At 39.7% G+C, this 18,001-nt stretch overlaps 1 protein-coding gene across 4 annotated transcripts in view; it reads left to right on the top strand.

Moving 5' to 3' along the window:
- ERO1B (endoplasmic reticulum oxidoreductase 1 beta) overlaps window positions 1–18,001 on the top strand; it is an 83,426-nt gene that overhangs the window by 8,027 nt on the left and 57,398 nt on the right. For 2 of the 4 annotated variants that reach the window (XM_030334297.1, XM_030334296.1), the window contains exons 2-4: window positions 1,632–1,751; window positions 7,711–7,794; window positions 17,645–17,686. In XM_030334297.1, the coding sequence (XP_030190157.1) occupies window positions 1,632–1,751; window positions 7,711–7,794; window positions 17,645–17,686 (246 nt within the window). The remainder of the gene's footprint in view (window positions 1–1,631; window positions 1,752–7,710; window positions 7,795–17,644; window positions 17,687–18,001) is intronic. The other 2 variants (XM_030334298.1, XM_030334299.1) reach the window with 2 other exon arrangements.

Raw genomic sequence — 18,001 nt, 5'->3', positions numbered from 1 at the left:
TAAAAATAAACAATTTAAGAAAAATTTATACGAAAGAGAAATACCTGGATAAAATATTTTTAAAACATAGAAAGCTTTTGGTTCTTATTTCTACCCCCCCCAATCCCTATTACTTAGAATTTGAGGTTTTATAAATAGTAAGCTTGAGAAATGGAGTGAATTTCAGTAGAGTTGGTGACAGGATCTTAGTAACTAGGATAGTAAAGCATATGGAATTCTAGAGCTAAAATTCTCGTTAATGATCCTTTGTTCTTTAAAGAGAGTGTACCTCTGACTCTTTATGTTGTAGAGAGTTTGGGGACTTATTTACAGCCCTAGGGGCAAAGCCTGAGAAAGAAACAACTGGGATGTTCTGGTTTCCAGGTTCTGGTCATTCTTTGCATAGATTCCTCCAGTGGATCAGGTGAATGACCTTTAAAAGACTGGGTCCCCTTCTTGTTTTTAAATTTTAATTTCAATTGAGATAATTGTAGGTTCCATGCAGTTGTAAGCAATAATACAAAGAAATGCCACCTACACTTCATCTAGTTTTCCCCAATGGTAACATTTTATAAACGTACAGTGCAGTATTATCACCAGGACATTGGCACTGATTCAGTCTGCTGGTCTTCAGATTCCCCCTTGTCTCATTTGTGTGTGTATGTATTCTTTTCACTTTTATCACGTTTAGGTTTGTGTATCCACCACCATGGTCAAGATACTGAATAATTTGATCACCACAGGGATCCTTCCTCTTGCCCTTTTATAACCACACTTGACCTCCTTTCCAACCTACACCCCCACTCCACCTCCTTCCCTCCTCCAGTCTTTAACCTGGCAACCAATAACCTGTTCTCCATTTCCAAAATGTAAAAATGAAACCACATAGTATGTAACCTTTTGGGGTTGGCTTTTTTCACTCAGCCTGATTCCCTGAAGATTCATCCAAGACGTGGATGTCAGTGAGTCCCATTTTTAAATTTAGCGGAAGAATGTTTTATGGAAGTTTTGGATTCTGAACTCCCTTTGTAAATATCAGTTTCTGTTGCATTAATGTATACTTTGAGTAGTGGATAAAGCATGTATTTTTAAGTGTGATTGACTTAGGACTAAGTCTCATTGCTACTTGGGAAAAATTATTTTAACCGTGTTCAGCCTTGATTTTCTTAGGTGTAAAATGAGGATAAGACCTATTTCATAGAATATTTTTTTAAAAATGAGGTAACATGTAATGTTCTTATCACCATGCCTATCATATAAGTGTTCCATAAATGGCAGTGGAAAAGAAAGATAAGGCTACTACAGCAATATTCTTACAGTCTGTGACTTCTAGGTTAATCTTGGAAGAAATGGCTTTAGCATTCCAAATAATTGTTGGAATTTATGTATGTTTCATATATTTCTCTTTAGCCATTAAACATCAATGCTTAGTTCTTCAGAATAGGTGTATCTGATCCTTCTATTGTATCTTAATTGGCCATAGTAAAAAGTAAATGATTGCTTTAGTGTTTTATATCTCAGTCAATGAAGACTAGTTACCTTGAATTAACAAATTATCTCTTTTATATAATATTACAGATTTGTTAAGGTTGGAATATCGTAATGCACATATTTAAAGTTTTATGTTTGTATATATATTTTCCACCCCACAGGTCACCGGAGTCCTGGATGATTGCTTGTGTGATATTGATAGCATTGATAACTTTAACACCTTCAAAATCTTCCCCAAAATAAAAAAATTGCAAGAGAGAGACTACTTCCGTTATTACAAGGTACAGTTATAATTTTTGGTTCCATTCGTAGCAAAGGTTTTTACACAGCTGTCTACAGATGTGACTTTTATGACCCTTTTGAAAGCCCATTTTGACTCTTCTCAGCACCCTCTGTGTGTTTTATCGTTGGAATGTATTAAGTATTGTGGTGAAACCTGATAGTCTTTTTGAACACAAAGAATCTGAACCCTCTTCCTGTGTTTGGGGGATTCGTCATCTTTCAAGTTTTGTTTTTGAGACAGAGACTCATTCCACGGAAGCTCAAAATGCCAGACTTCCTTGGTCAGCCTTCCTTGTGACGTTGCCTCCTCCATCTAGACACCGACCTGGGTTCTCTGCTGTGCTGATGGCAGTGGCCTGTGTTAGCATTGTTAGCTGTACAAAGTACCCCCGCGGCAGACGTTCACCAGAAGGGCTGGCCCCCAGGCTGAGGGTACAAGCACCATTCATAGTAAAACTGCAGAATCGGTTCTTAAACCTAACAGTCATCTCCAAGTATAACCATAACAGCTTAAAGGGAGGAGAAATGAGGCAACATTCAAAAGAACGGTATTTTAAATTTAAGAACAATGTTTTAGAAGCTGCTGTTCTGCTTTGCCTATGCTCTTGTGCTCAGCATTCAGTTGGGTTCATAAGTTCTCTGATTTTCATTTTTAGTTTATTTTAAAAATTGAGCATGATTTTACACTTTTTTTTTAATCCTGATCCTACGTAGGCTTAGTCTTTAAATATTTTTGAGGATAAAAAAATTTAGAGGAGGAACTAATGGCCATTCTTTTTATGGTACCACCAAAATCTTGAATCAATTTCCCATATTTTTGCAACACTTTGTACAGGTGTCAAATTTCTGGCAGAACACTTCTATAAGTGTCTAATTGACCAAAAGAGGGAAAGACACTTTGGTTAGCAATCCCACTTGCATAAATATAAGGGAAGTGATTGTTTCTTAAAGGAACATTAGAGGATGTTACAGAAGAAGGAAAAATGAAAGTTGGATAGGCAGAAAGAACAATGTTCTAAAAAAAGTTCTACCCAATTTAACAAAGTTGCTCTGTGTGTAATGGGAACATAGTCCTGTTCTCCCAAGGGAGGGTCATGCAGTAATCTAGTTAATGGATTTATCTCCATGGCAAGGATAGCAGTGATACCCACTCCTTTTCTAGTTCTGTCAACCTATGAATTAAACTAAAGGGACATTTAATCACCACAGTATCCTGTACGTGCACCAGTGGCAGAAAGGAAAGCTAAGAGAAGAGGTGAATTGTAAACATGCACATACATACTGGTGATTGAGCACGCAAGGGTGCACAGGTTGAGGCACCAGTCTGCCCCTGTCGACTGGTCAGCTGGCTGTTGTAGTTAGTGTTTACAATTTCTTGTACTACCCATTCCATTCCTTTAGTCATGGAGTATTTATTGAATGATTATTCTGTGGGAGGCCTTATTCTAAGTGCTGTGGATACAATAGTGAATAACACAAAGACTCTGACTTCACGAAGCTTTCATTCTGATTAGGAAGGCAAACAATAAACAATGAAATATAATTTCATATGGTTATACGGTAAGTGCTATGGAGAAAAATAAAGTAGGAGATACAGAGTAATTAATGGGGTGGGGATGGAAGGTAGCTTTATCTTTGACGAGGATGACCAGGAAAGGAAGGTATTCATACTGTGCTGTTTGAGTGAAGACCTACATGACGTGAAAGCCATGATGAGATACGGGGAAAGAACATTCCAGGGAAGGGGAGGAGAACTGCAGGTGTAAAGGTCTAGAGTGTTTGAGGAATAAGAAGACAGGGATAGGCTGGAGCAAAGTGAGTGAGATGGAGAGTTGGAAAAGTGGGTAGGGGCCAGATTAAAAACAAAAAAAAAAATTAGAAGGCCCTATTCACCACATAAGGATGTTGAATTTTAGTGTAGGTGTGATCAGTTTCTGGAGGGATTTGTACAAAACAGACTAAGGGTGTGAGACAGGAAATAGAGAAAAACCACGTAGGAGGCTTCTGCGGATGGAAGGTAACGGGTTTGGAATAGGGCAGTAGACTTGGAAGAGGTGAAAAGTGAGCAAATGAGCATTATATCTAAGAGGTAACACCAAAAACTTGTCTGATGGTGTGAATGTAAGCTCTGAGGGTAGAGGTGAAATCAAAGATAATGCTGAGTTGTGAGCATACTACAAAAAAGTATGTCCTGACCAAGTTCATCTTATTCTAAGAATGCAAGGACAAGGCTTTTAGGTCTTTAACACAATTAAACACACATTCTTGATTTTTTTAAAAATAGGAACGATGGATACTTCCTTAACATGAACATTTTAATGCTAACATGAGCATTGCCAACCTCTTACTTGCTGGGAAATAATAGAGGAATTCACACTTAGGTGAGGGACCAAGACAGAGGCACCCATATCTCCTTTACTGTTGGAGGGATTAGTATATCACAACAGCTAGAGGATAAACATTTTTAAAGAATAAGGAAAACGGTCTCCTTTTATAAATGACAGAAGTATTCTAGAAAACTCAAGTAATAAAACGAACACAAGTGATAAATGCATTAAGCTCGCAGGCTATAAAGTTAATGTACAAAAATCAATATCTTCATAAATACAAACAATAACAAGTTAGAGGATCTGATGGAAAAGAAATCCCCATTTACATAAGCAGTGTGAAAAAAAGGTGAAATATATAGGAGTCAAAAACTGTGCAAGACCTAGAGGAGGAAAGCCTCAAAACCCTACTGGGAGACCCAAAAGTAGGCTTCAAGAAATGGACAGGTGTGTCTATAGCTAAAGAGGTTGGTTCTCTCCACGTTGGCGTATACGTTCAGTGTGATCCTAGTAAAAGGACCAATATTTTTTTCCTGGAGCTGGACAAGTCGTTGCGGCCTCAGTTCTCTGGGCAGCAGATGAGACCGTGGTTGGTGTGCAAGAGGTTACTGAGGGACTGCTCGTGGAAGCGACGGCTCGGGGAAGGACCGGGCGGAAGGGAGGCGAAGCTCTGGGAGTCCGCCTCTGTGGAGACCTCAGGTGACCCTCTGGGAGCCCTGGAGACGGGATGGCCCTCCAGAACTCTCCCCCCTTGCCGGAGAGACCTAGGCTTCTGCAGCCCTCCATCAGTCATTTGCAGGCTGCCGTTGGAAGGAGTGGTGTGACCTTGTGCTAAGTGGCTGTCTTCGGCTGAGGCCAGCTGCCTGCAGTGTTTTTGGAAGCCCAGGGTAACAAGCCCTTCCTGAAGGATGACGTTAGCAGCATGTTCCAGTGTCCACCACAGTCCGCTCCTTGCTCTGTGTTACTAGTTTTCTGTTGCTGCCTGACAGATTAGTCTAAAATGTAGCAACTTAGGGGCGCCTGGGTGGCTAAGTTGGTTAAGCACTGGACTTCAGCTCGGTCATGATCTCGCGGCTCCTGAGTTCGAGCCCCACATTGGGTTCTGTGCTGACAGCTCAGAGCCTGGAGCGTGTTTCAGATTCTGTGTCTCCCTCTCTCTGCTGCTCCCCTGCTTGTGCTCTGTCTCTCTCAAAAATAAATAAACATTAAAAAAAACATTTTTTTAAATGTTTAAAATGTAGCAACATAAAGCAGCAAACTGAGAAGGTGGGATTTGGGGAAGACCTAAAGAGAGGAGGAAAGCAAGCCATGTCAATATCTGGAGGGAGCACACCCCGTGCAGAGGGACCAGCGGGAGCAAAGGCCCTGACTCTACAGTGCGTCTCCTGTTTTGAGGAACAACCCGGGAGCCAGTGAATAAGGGGCAGAGCGCAGACGGACAGGCCACGTAAGGCATTGCTGACCGTTACGGGAACTTGGGTTTTGAACTAACCCAATTTTTAGAAGTATTGGATGTGGAGTGAGAAAGTAAGGAGTCAAGAGTGATGCTGGGATTTTGGCCTGAGGATCTAGAGTAATGGGGTTGCTGTTTTCTGAGATGGCAAGAAGAATGTCCTGTGGACAGATCCAAGAGGCATTGGACGCATAAGCCAGGAGTTCAAGGAACCTGCAGTTCCCAAAAGAGGTTGTCTTCGGACATCCCGAACCCTCTGCCTGGAAATCTCTTTCTCTAGGAAACCTGTATCCGAGTTCTCCCCATTTTACATGTAACTGAAGGGAGGCCTCCCCTGATTAACTCCATGGTCAGAGCTGACCGCGCTCTCCTTGTGTCACCAGTTCCACGTGTTTTTGCCTCTTCCTCTGTGACGTAGGTGTTATTCACTTCATTTAACGGCTATTGATTGAGCTGTCTATTAAGTGTCCCAGGCACTGGGGATAGAATAATGAAGAAGGTGAAATCTCAGTCCTTACAATGGGAGATGCAGGCAATAAGTAAATCAGAAATAGGTAGTGGTGAGTGCTATAAAAGAATAAAAACGGTGTAGGGTGCATACTGAGTGCTACTTTAGAGAGTCTGGTCAGGGAAACTCTTTGCCTGCCGAGGTGGTATCTGAGAGAGCCCTGGCCGAGGTGAGGGGAGCAGGCCGTGAGACCTGGAGGAGCAACAGGCCAGGCAAAGAGGAGCCACTGTAGAGGCCTGGAGACCAGGAGCTGGGTATGTTCCAGGCCGGAGGGGGTATGTTCCAGGCAGGAGGGCCAGCATGGCTGGAGGTGCACAGGAGACCAGGTGAGGGAGGGCCTAGTGGCGCTTGCTACAGAGCTGGGATTCCTTCTGAAGGTGCCGGGAAGCCACAGGAAGGTGTTGAGCAGGGATTGGTACCGTCTGAATTACGTTTCAGAGGGATCACTGTGGCTGCTGTATAGTAGAAGCAGGGAGCATGGGGTAGTCCTGGGATTCCCCTCCCTCCCTCCCTCCCTCACTCCCTCCCTCCCTCTCTCCCTCTCTCTCTCTCAAAATAAAATTAAAAAAAAAAAAAGTGGAGGTGGTGGGAAGAAGTGGATAATGAATTGTGCATGGAGGTAGCAGAGGGAAGAAACAAGAATAAAGCTTTGATTTTTGGCTCAGGCAATCCATCTGGCAGTCCTGTTGAATCACTTTCTGTTAAGTTCAAGATAAGAAAATCCAGAGTTTTTAACAACATGGTTAAAATGGTCCGTCCCTGGGGCGCCTGGGTGTCTCAGTCGGTTGGGCGTCCGATTTCGGCTCAGGTCATGATCTCGCAGTCCGTGAGTTTGAGCCCCGCATCGGGCTCTGTGCTGACAGCTCAGAGCCTGGAGCCTGTTTCCGATTCTGTCTCTTTCTCTCTTTCTCCACCCCTCCGGTACCCATGCATTATCTCTCTCTGTCTCAAAAATAAACGTAAAAAAAAAAAAATTTTTTTTTAATTTAAAAAAATAAAATGGTCCATCCCTTTCCTATGTCTGCACTCATTCTCGCACTAAAAGTTGGTTAAACTGTTTTGTTTTGTTTTCCAGTTCCCACAACTGTTCAAGCTCTATCACCTTATCCAAATGCACAATTTCTCCAACTTTGATCCATCCTGAGATATTACCTCCTCAGAGGCTGCCATCCACCAGCCCCATTATTTTCCATTGTGAAACTCTGGATTTTTGTTTGTAATTAAACATTAATTCCCTCCAGTAGATTATCAGTTCCAGGGGGAAAGTGCTTTTTGTGTCTCTTTTTGCCCCAGAACCTCCATGGTGCCAGACAGATAGTGGGTGCTTGGTGCACATTTAGGTGGCTGGGCGCATGAGCGAATCCTCATGGGTAAGGTAACGGCATGGTGCCGACAGTTGAGAAAATGCTTTCCAGGGTCTGCAGGTGAGCAGTGTGCTTGGACTTTATTCCTTTTGGGAAGTGTCAGAGGACTAATAACAGTTATTTTTTACATTAATATTACACCTGGGTGTCTGAAAACCTGCAGTCATTTAAGATTCTGAACTCTATAGATGACACGGGAGAGGAAGCTTTTTCTTCTAACTCACCAGCATGTCATTGGCGCCCACACAGTGACACTTAGCATGCGGACTGTGACACTTCTAATGTTAATCCAATCTCTCTCTCAAGGTTAATCTGAAGCGACCATGTCCTTTCTGGGCAGAAGATGGCCATTGTTCAATAAAAGACTGCCATGTGGAGCCCTGTCCAGAGGTAAAATAAATTTAAAAAATATGAATAGGGAAAACATTGCTTCCTCTTGGGCTTTTAGAGAAACATGAACTTTATATTTTATTGATGGATTTAGACCTGTCATCAAATTCATAAACTGTTAGATCTCTCCTTTTTAAGTATTTTTATTTTATTTATTTATTTTGAGAGAGAGTGCAGGGGAGGGACAGAGGGAGGGGGAGAGAGAGAGAATCCTGGGCAGGCTCCACACTCAGCACGGAGTCCATCGTGGGGCTTAATCTCACAACCCTGGGATCATGACCTGAGCTGAAATCAAGAGTTGGATGCTTAATTGACTGAGCCACCCAGGTGCCCCTAGCTCTCTCCTTTTTATTGAGATTATTAAAGATTTTATACTCATTACCAAAATGGGTTTGAAGATGTTTGTATCCAGTGGTATTGATGATTGGATATGGAAATATAGTATTCTAAAACAGATGGAAAATCAGGGGCCTGTTCTAGGATTGGATCTACAATGTCTGACGCTTATTTCATGCTTTATTGGATGTGCATCTTGTTTCATAAGAAAAGTAATGCTACCAGGGGCGCCTGGGTGGCTCAGTTGGCTGAGCGTCCGACTCTTGATTTCAGCTCAGGTCATGATCCCAGGGTCATGGGATCCAGCCACGTGTTGGGCTCTGTGCTGAGCGTGGAGCCTGCTTAAGATTCTCTCTCCATCTCTCTCCTCCCCCTGCCCCTCTCCTTGTCTTGTACTTTCTCTCTCTCTCTTTCCCTCTCAAATAAAAAGAAAAGTAATGCTATCGGACCTTCAATTTTACATTTAGAGTGGGAATTACCATGGGTAAAGTGGGAGAATCTCAGGCTTGGTATCAGGTTTGCACTTGGTCTTGTTATATTAAAAAAAAAATAGCTAGGGACGCCTGGGTGGCTCAGTCGGTTAAGCGTCCGACTTCGGCTCAGGTCATGATCTCACAGTCTGTGAGTTCGAGCCCCACTTCGGGCTCTGTGCTGACAGCTCAGAGCCTGATGCCCATTTCAGATTCTGTGTCTCCCTCTCTCTCTGCCCCTCCCCTGTTCATGCTGTCTCTCTCTGTCTCAAAAATAAATAAACGTTAAAAAAAAATAGCTATACTTATATTTTAGACTTTATTTTTTGGCATCTAGCACAATTCTTTTTTTTTTGGATATATGAGATTTATTGTCAAATTGGTTACTATACAACACCCAGTGCCATCCCAAAAGATGCCCTCTTCAATGCCCATCACCTACCCTTCCCTCCCCCCCACCCCCCATCAGCCCTCAGTTCTTATTTTTTAAGACTCTCTTATGCTTTGGCTCTCTCCCACTCTAACCTCTCTCTCTCTCTCTCTCTCTTTTTTTTTTTTTCCTTCTCCTCCCCCCATGGGTTCCTGTTAAGTTTCTCAGGATCCACATAAGAGTGAAAACATATGGTATCTGTCTTTCTCTGTATGGCTTATTTCACTTAGCATAACACTCTCCAGTTCCTTCCACGTTGCTACAAAGGGCCATATTTCATTCTTTCTCACTGCCACATAGTACTCCATTGTGTATATAAACCACAATTTCTTTATCCATTCATCAGTTGATACAATTAATTCTTAAACAGTAATTAGTTATGAGCTATGTTTTCATTCATTTTTTCCTTTTCTTACCTAATCAGTCTAGTTTGTTACCCTTAAAAATGGGGGGGGGGGGGAGCCTTATCTGAAGCAACGTCCTTCCTAAAGGGACAATTTTAAAAAATTCTAATTTTCCTTTAAGAATAAAATGTTTTAACTTTTTAGTTTGAAATAATTTCAGACCTACAGAAAAATTGCAAGAATAATAATAGCAGTCCTCATATACTTTTTATTCAGATTCCCTAAATGTTCATCATGTTTGCTTCATTATTCTCTCTATACACATATGTTAATATTTTCTGAAGCATTTGGGTCTAAGTTACCAACATGGTGATCTTTTACCCCTAAATACTTGAGTGTGTATTTCCTTAAAAACAAGATTATTCTCTTACCTAACCACAACATAATTAACAAAATCAGGAAATTAACATTAATTATAATACTGATGTCTAATCTGTAGACCTTGCAGCTGACTTAATGTGCTATATAGCTAAAAAACAAAGTGTAAAAACATAGTGTTGTGTTCATTTCAGGTATACAAAATAGTGATTCAACAGTTCCATACATTACTTAGTGCTCATCAAGATAGTGTACTCTTAATCTGCTTTGTCTATTTCAGCCCCTCCCCCCCACCTCCCTTCTGGTAACCATCAGTTTGTTCTCTATAGTTAAGAGTTTGTTTTTTGGTTTGTCTCTCTCTTTTTTGTTTTTTTGTGTTTTTGTTTTGCTTTCGTAAATTCCACACATGAGTGAAGTCATATGGTAATTGTCTTTCTCTGACTGGCTTATTTCCTTTAGCATTATACTCTCCAGATGCATCCATGTTGTTGCCAAGTGGCAAGATTTCATTCTTTTTTATGGCTGAATAATATTCCTTTGTATGTATATGCTACATCTTTTTCCAATCATCTACCAATGGACACTTGGGCTGCTTCCGTAGTTTGTTTATTGTAAATAATGCTGGAATAACCTAGGGGTGCATATATCCCTTCAAATTAGTGTTTTTATAGTCTTTGCATAAATACCTCCTGGTGCAATTGCTGGATTGTAGGGTAGTTCTATTTTTGATATTTCAAGGAACCTGCATGCTGTCTCCCAACAGTGGCTGCACCAGTTTGCATTCCCACCAATAGTGCACAAGGGTTCTTTTTTTTCCACATCCTCGCCAACACCTGTTACTTGAGTTTTTGAGTTTAACCATTCTAAAAGGTGTGAGGTGATATCTCATTGTGGTTTTGACTTGTCTTTGCCTGATAATGAGTGATGCTGAACATCTTTTCATGTGTTTGTTGGCCATCTGGATGTCTTCTTTGGAGAAATGTCTGGGATTATTTGGGTTTTTTTTTGGTGTTGGGTTGTATAAGTTCTTTATATAATTTGGTAACCTTTTATCGGATATGTCACTTGGAAATGTCTTCTCCCAATCAGTAGTTTGTCTTTTAGTTTTGTTGGTTGTTTCCTTTGCTGTGCAGAAGCTTTTTATTTTTATGTAGCCCCTAATAGCTTATTTTTGCTTTTGTTTCACTTGCCTCAGGAGACATATCTAGAAAGATACTGTTATGGCCAATGTCAGAAAAAGTACTACCTGTGCTCTTCTAGGATTTTTATGGTTTCAGGTCTCACACTTAGGTCCTTAATCCATTTTGAGTTTTTGTGCACAGTGTTAAGTGGCCCAGTTTCCTTCTTTTGCATGTAGCTGTGCAGTTTTTCCAATACCATTGTGGAAGAGACTGTCTCTTCCCCATTGCATCTTCTTGGCTCCTTTGTCAAAGATTAATTGACAATAACATCGTGGGTTTATTTTTGTGCTTTTTATTCTGTTCTATTGATCTGTGTGTCTGTTTTTGTATAAGTACCATATTGTTTTGATTACTATAGATTTGTAATGTAACTTGAAATCTGGAGTAGCTCCAGTTTTGATTTTCTTTTTCAAGATTGCTTGGCTGTTCTGGGGCTTTTGTGGTTCCATGCAAATTTTAGGATTATTTTTTCTAGTTCTATGAAAAATGCTATTAGTATTTTGATAGGAATTGCATTAAATATGTAGGTTGCTTTTAACATTTTAACAATATTTGTTCTTCCAATCCATGAACGTGGAATGTCTTTCCACTTCTTTGTGTCATCTTCAGTTTCTTTCATCAGTGTTTTATAGTTTTCAGAATATGGGTCCTTCACCTCTTTGCTTAAGTTTATTCCTATCTATTATTTTTGGTGCAGTTGTAAATGGTATTGTTTTCACAGTTTCTCTTTCTGTTGTTTCCTTATTAGTGTATACAAATGCAACAGATTTTTGTACATTGACTTTATGTTCTGAAACTTTAGTGAATCCATTTTTCAGGTCTAGTGGTTTTTTGGTGGAGTCTTTACAGTTTCTGTATATACTGTCATGTCATCTGCTGATAGTGAAAGTTTGACTTCTTCCTTACCAATTTGAGTACGCTTTATTCCTTTTTGTTGTCTGATTACTGTGGCTAGGACTTCCATTACTATGTTGAATAAAAATAGTGTGAATAGATATTTTGGTCCTGTTCCTGACCTTGGGGGGAAAAAACTCTCCATTTTTCCCTATTGAGTATAATGTTAGCCGTGGGTTTTCCACATAAAGCCTGTATTATGTTGAGGTATGTTCCCTGTAAACCTACTTTGTTGAGGGTTATTTATCACGAATGGATGTTGTACTTTGTTGAATGCTTTTTGTGCATCTATTGAAATGATGGTATGGTTCTTGTCCTTTCTCTCATTGATGTGGTGTATCACATTGATTGATTTGCAAATATTGAGCCACCTTGCATCCCAAGAATAAATCCCACTTGATTGTGGTGAACGATTTTTTTAAATTGGTTGTTGGATTTGGTTTGCTAGTATTTTGTTGAGGATTTTTGCATCCAAGTTCATCAGAGATACTGGCCTGTAGTTGTCTTTTTTAGTGGTGTCTTTATCTGGTTTTGGTACAGGGTAATGCCGCCCTCATAGAATGAATTTGGAAGTTTTCCTTCCTCTTCTATTTTTTTGGAGTAGTTTGAGAAGAATAGGTAGTAACTCTTCTTGGAATGTTTGGTAGAATTTGCCTGTGAAGCTGTCTGGTCCTGGATTTTTGTTTGTTGGGAGTTTTTTGATCACTGAATTTCCTTATCGGTAATCAGTCTGTTCAAATTTTCTATTGCTGCTTCAGTTTTGGTATGCTACATGTTTCTAGGAATTTATCCATTTCTTCTAGGTTGTCCAATTTGTGGGCATATACTTTTTCATAATATTCTCCTACAATTGCTTGTATTTCTGTGGTGTCAGTTGTTATTTCTCTTTCATCTGTGATTTTGTTTGGATCCTCTCTCCCCCTTCCCCACCTCTCTCTATGAGTCTGGCTAGAGGATTATCAATTTTGTTGATCTTTACAAAGAACTGGTTTCATAGATCTGTTCTGTTTTTTTTTTTTTTTAACTTTCTGTACCATTTGTGCTCTAATCTTTATTATTTCCTTCCTTTTGCTAGTTTTAAGTTTTGTTATTCTTTTTGTAGCTCCTTTATGTGTAAGGAGATTTTTCTTGCTTCTTGGAGTAGGCCTATATTGCCCTAAACATCCCTCTTAGAACTGCTTTTGCTGCACCCCGAAGATTTTGGACTGTTAAATTTTCATTTTCATTTGTACCCGTAAAATTTTTGATATCTTCTTCAATTTCTTAGTTGACCCATTCATTGTTTGGTAGCATGTTAGTTCATCTTCATGCATTGATGCTCTTTCCAGATTTTTGTTTGTGGTTGACTTCCAGTTTCATAGCATTGTGGTCAGAAAAGATGCATGATATGACTTGATCTTGAATTTGTTGAGGCTTGTTTTATGGCCTAATAAGTGATCTATTCTTGAAAATGTTCTGTGTGCACTTGCAAAGAATATGTATCTGCTGTTTTAGGTTGGAATGTTCTGAAAATATGTTAAATCTATCTGATCTGGTGTGTCATTCAGAGACACTCTTCCCTTGTTGATTTTCTGGTTGGGTGATCTTTCCATTGATGTAAATGGGGTGTTATAGTCCCCTATTATTGTATTTCTATTGATCAGTTTTTTATGTTATTAACTGTTTTGTGTATTTGGGCACTCTCAAGTTGGGTGCCTAAATATTTACGGTTGTTGTATCTTCTTGTTGGATTCTCCCCTTCGTTATTATATAGTGTTGTTCTTTGTCCCTTGTTACGGTCTTGTTTTAAAATCTATTTTGTCCAGTATAAGTATTGCTACTTTGGCTTTCTTTGACATCCATTTGCATGATACCTGTTTCTTCATCACCTCACTTTCAATCTGCAGGTGCTTTTAGGTCTGAAATGGGTCTCTTGTAGGTAGCATATTAGATGAGTCTTATTTTTTTTACCCACACTGTCATCTGATGTCTTTGGATGAGAGCATCTAGTCCATTTACCTTCAAAGTAGTTATTGATATATATTTATTACCAAGTTGTTACTTGCTTTGTGATTGTTTTGTAGTTTTTCTCTACTCCTTCTCTTGCTCTCTTTCATAGTGTTTTGGCTTTCTATAGTGATATACTTGGATTCCTTTGTCTTTATTCTTTGCATATCTATTGCTGGTTTTTGATTTGTTACCATTAGGTTTGTACATAACATCTTCTGCATAGCAGTCTATGTTAAGTTGATGGTCGTTTAAGTTTGAACCTATTCTTTCTTCCTTTCTGCCTGACATTTTAGGTATATGGCGTCATTTTTATTTTGTGAATCTCTTGACTGATATTTACATATATATTTATTTTTACTGCTTTTGTGTTTCCTACTTTTTATAATAAGTCTTATAGTCTTCCTTGCCACTCAAAGAGTCCCCTTTAACATTTCTTGTATGGCTAGTGGAGTGGTCATAAACTCCTTTAGTTCTTATTTGAGAAACTCTTTGTATTTTCTTGTATACTGAATGAGAACCTTGCTGGATAGAGTATTCTTGGCTGCACAGTTTTTCTTCTTAGCACTTTGAATGTATCATGCCATTCCCTTCTGGCCTGCAAATTTTCTGCTGAAAAATCAGCTGATATCTTTATAGTGTTTCCCCTTGTATGTAACTTGTCTTCTTTTCTCTTGGTGCTTTTAATTTTTTTCTTCATCACTACTTTTTGTCACTTTAAGTACTCTGTGTCTCGGTGTGGACATCCTTGGGTTGATTTTGTTGGGGGATCTATATGCCTCCTGGATCTTGATATCTGTTTTCTTCCCCACATTCAGGAAGTTTTTAGCTATTATTTCTTCAGATAAAATTTTTGCCCTCTTTTTCTACTTCTTATGGGATCCCTGTAATGCGAATGTTATTATCCTTGATGGAGTCCCTGAGTTCCCGAAGTCAGTCTGTTCTCATGCTGTGTAATTTTTTTCTCACACCTACTGAGCTTGATTACTTTCCATAATTGTGGCTTCTGGGTCATTAATGCATTCATCTGTTTCATCTAGCCTGCTATTTATTCCAGTTAGTGTGTTTTTAATTTCATTTATTGTGTTCATCTCTGATTTATTCTTTTTTATCTCTGTGTTAAGGGTCTCACTGATGTTTTCCGCTCTTTTCTCAAGTCCTGTGAGTATGTTGATGCTCATTATTTTAAATTTTCTATCAGTCATATTCTATTCTTTTCTCTTTGGTCTCTTGCTGTGCTTTTGTCTTGTTCTCTCATTTGGGACATGTTCCTTTGTCTCCTCGTTTTGTCTAATTCTGTGGATCTGTTTCTGTCTGTTGGGGAAAGTCTGCTACATCTCCTCCTCTTGACAGTAATGGCTTTATGAGGAGGAGGTCCTGTAGTGCCCTGCAGTGCAATGTCTCCTGTTCTCCACGACCTTATACTTCAGGGAATGTCTCCTATGTGTGTTGCAAATGCCCTGCTCCTGTGCCTTGGCCACTTTTTTCCTTTAGTCCGGCCGTCTGCAGAGGCTCTCTTAGCCCATTGTGGGCCGTATTCGGTCCCAGACTTGTGCCGCACATTTTCACAAGGTGTGTGCTGCTCTGTTTGTGAGATGAAACCTGTTGCCTGCACTGGGGGAATGGAGGGTGTGTGGGTGGGGCACCAGTTGTAACAGGATCTGCCATGAGCTTCTGCAGAGCCCACGCTGCTGGGACCTATGCCCTGCAAAAACCCATGGGTCAGGAGAAGCTGTGTTGCTGATGTGATGTTTACATTGGTCTTGTGGGGGAGGTGATTCGCAGCCAGGACTGAGGAAAATCTGTTGAAAAGGGCAGATCGGCCAGGCGTGGATGGGTGGGGCTTGCTGTGAGCAATTTAGGTAGGGAGTGTTGTGCAGCACTGGTTCCTGCCGGTGCCTGTGTGTTTCTGCTGGGGGCAGGGAGTGGGGATTGTGGGAGGGGGTTGCGGGGGAAGGAGGGAAATAACACCTGCCTCTTCCTTTGTACCTGGAAGGGTCTCCCAGTGATCCCTGCCTCTCTGGACTTGCTCTGTGATTAGTAAATAAATCTCAGTCCCATGTGCCCTGGGCATTTTTCAAACTGCTGCTTCTAGGCTGTATCTACCTGGGCCGTTTGTCATGCTATCATTTTAAGGGCAGGAACTCTGCTTCCTAATGCCCTTCAGGCTCTCCCACACCAGAGCTGCTGATTCTTAAAATTCCAGGCTTCAAGTCCTGCTGGTTGTAGGAACTCTTGTAATTTGGACCCCCTGGCTTTCAGAGCCCAATGTTAACTGGGATTGGTCTTCCCTGTGCAGGCTCCCTGGTGTGATCATCTATTTCTCCCCCTCTCCGTGCCCCCCCGCTCAGAGAAGAGTGAGATGCGCCCTCTTCTCTTCCTTAGTTGTGGAGTTTGTTCTGCCAGTCTTTGGGTTGTTTTCTGGGTTATTTGTGCTGAGGTGAGTGTTACCTAGTTGTATCCCTGGGACGAGGTGAGACCAGGGTCGTCCTCCTCCACCATCTTTCCAGCCTCAATCCCAGCCAGATTTATTTCATGCTTGATTTTAGTCATTAGTTTTACATTTATCATTACTTCTAATAATTCTCTTTTGTGATTGTTACATATTATCCGTGACAGTGATCTGTGATGCCTACCCCAATATTTCTAAAAGCCTTGTTATTAAGATTTGCTTAAGTCAAGTTACTGCATTTAGCATCAAACCTTTAAAAAAGCTGCTGAAGATTTTGATTTTAGCACGTTATACTACACTAGTTAGAGGACACACTGTAGCCAGCAGTCACTTTTGGTTTATATTTATTCCGTATTTTAAATTCAGGGTCTGTGGCTGTTAGGTTTGACTTGAGTTTTATAGTCTTCTCTCTTTTGCTTTCTGTTAGATGTCCTCGGAAGCACTGAAATGATAAAATACTGGCAGCACGGAACATTTTAATTGATTAATCTTTTTATTGATAAGGGAAATATCTCATCATCATTACTATTATATACATTCTTCCACCTGACAGGAAGATATTTATTCTGAATATTTGGTTAAGTTTGCCTGTGTTAAAATTTATCATGATACATAAAAAAATTTTAAGAGGTAATTTTCTATACCGTAGATCCAGATGTTGAAAATCAGTCCCCTGAATTGATCAGAGTTACTAACCTGTGATTTTCTTTTTCAGTATGGTTTTTGTTTTAAAACTGTGTTTGATAAACCAGCTGTAATGATTTCTAGATTTATTTATTAAAGCCTAAAACTAATTACTGGCTTTGTAGGAAAGTGAGTCAAATTGGATCCACATGCAGATCTTCTGTTAGTAAACCCTGATTACCTAGATTGATAAGCCCTAGGTTAATCCTGTGGACCAAAGAACTGACTCTTTTAGTATTAATCCCAAACTTCCTTCACTATAAATGTCAATTTAGAGCAGAACTTAAGATTGAGCCTAAGATATTTCAAATAACTGAAAATTTTTAAAGCTTCTGTTTCTGTTGTAAGAAAGTTTATGGAAAAGTGATTTTTGTCCGGTTTTTTTAACCTAAAAATTGTGTAAACTATTAGATACTTCATTGAGAATTTAAATTATAGCTAATTTCAACACTCTTATTTTGTATATGTCATTTGGTTTGCTATACTATGATTTACAAGTTTGTAAATTGGTATACCTCCTTACGATTTATCTTAAAGAGGTAATATGAAAACAGATTTTGAATGAATGTATATTTTCTCCTCATGGAATAAAATAAAATACCCTTTATTTGAGCAATGTCATTATTTGTGAAGAAATCTCAAAAAAAAAAAAAAGCGATGGTCATTTTTTAAATTGCTGTTGTTGTTCTTTTAAGAGTAAAATTCCAGTCGGAATTAAAGCCGGGAGTTCTAATAAGGTGAGTCCCTTTTCCTTGAGTATTTCTGCTTTATGTTATGAAATTTACCATTTACTGCTTGACAGTAGTTACGGAAGGAGAACTGTACTGTGGTTAGTTGGGAGTGGGCACATTTTGCCCCAGAATCCCATATTTCCAATTCTTTCAGCAACAGACAGCTTGTGTATTTTTTTTACAGTTAAATTATATACTTTTTTTTTTTTTTTTTTAAGATATTTCAATTCTGTTTTTGGAACCTCTAGAAGAACTACAGTAGTGTAATGTAACTACAGTGTCAGATGGCCTACTCAACAGGTGTTTTATCATGCATGTATT

The sequence above is a fragment of the Lynx canadensis genome, chromosome D2 (genome assembly GCF_007474595.2).
Source record: "Lynx canadensis isolate LIC74 chromosome D2, mLynCan4.pri.v2, whole genome shotgun sequence".
Lineage (NCBI taxonomy): Eukaryota > Metazoa > Chordata > Mammalia > Carnivora > Felidae > Lynx > Lynx canadensis.
The sequence above is the reverse complement of the archived record's forward strand: the minus strand, read 5'-3'. Positions and strand labels throughout refer to the sequence as shown.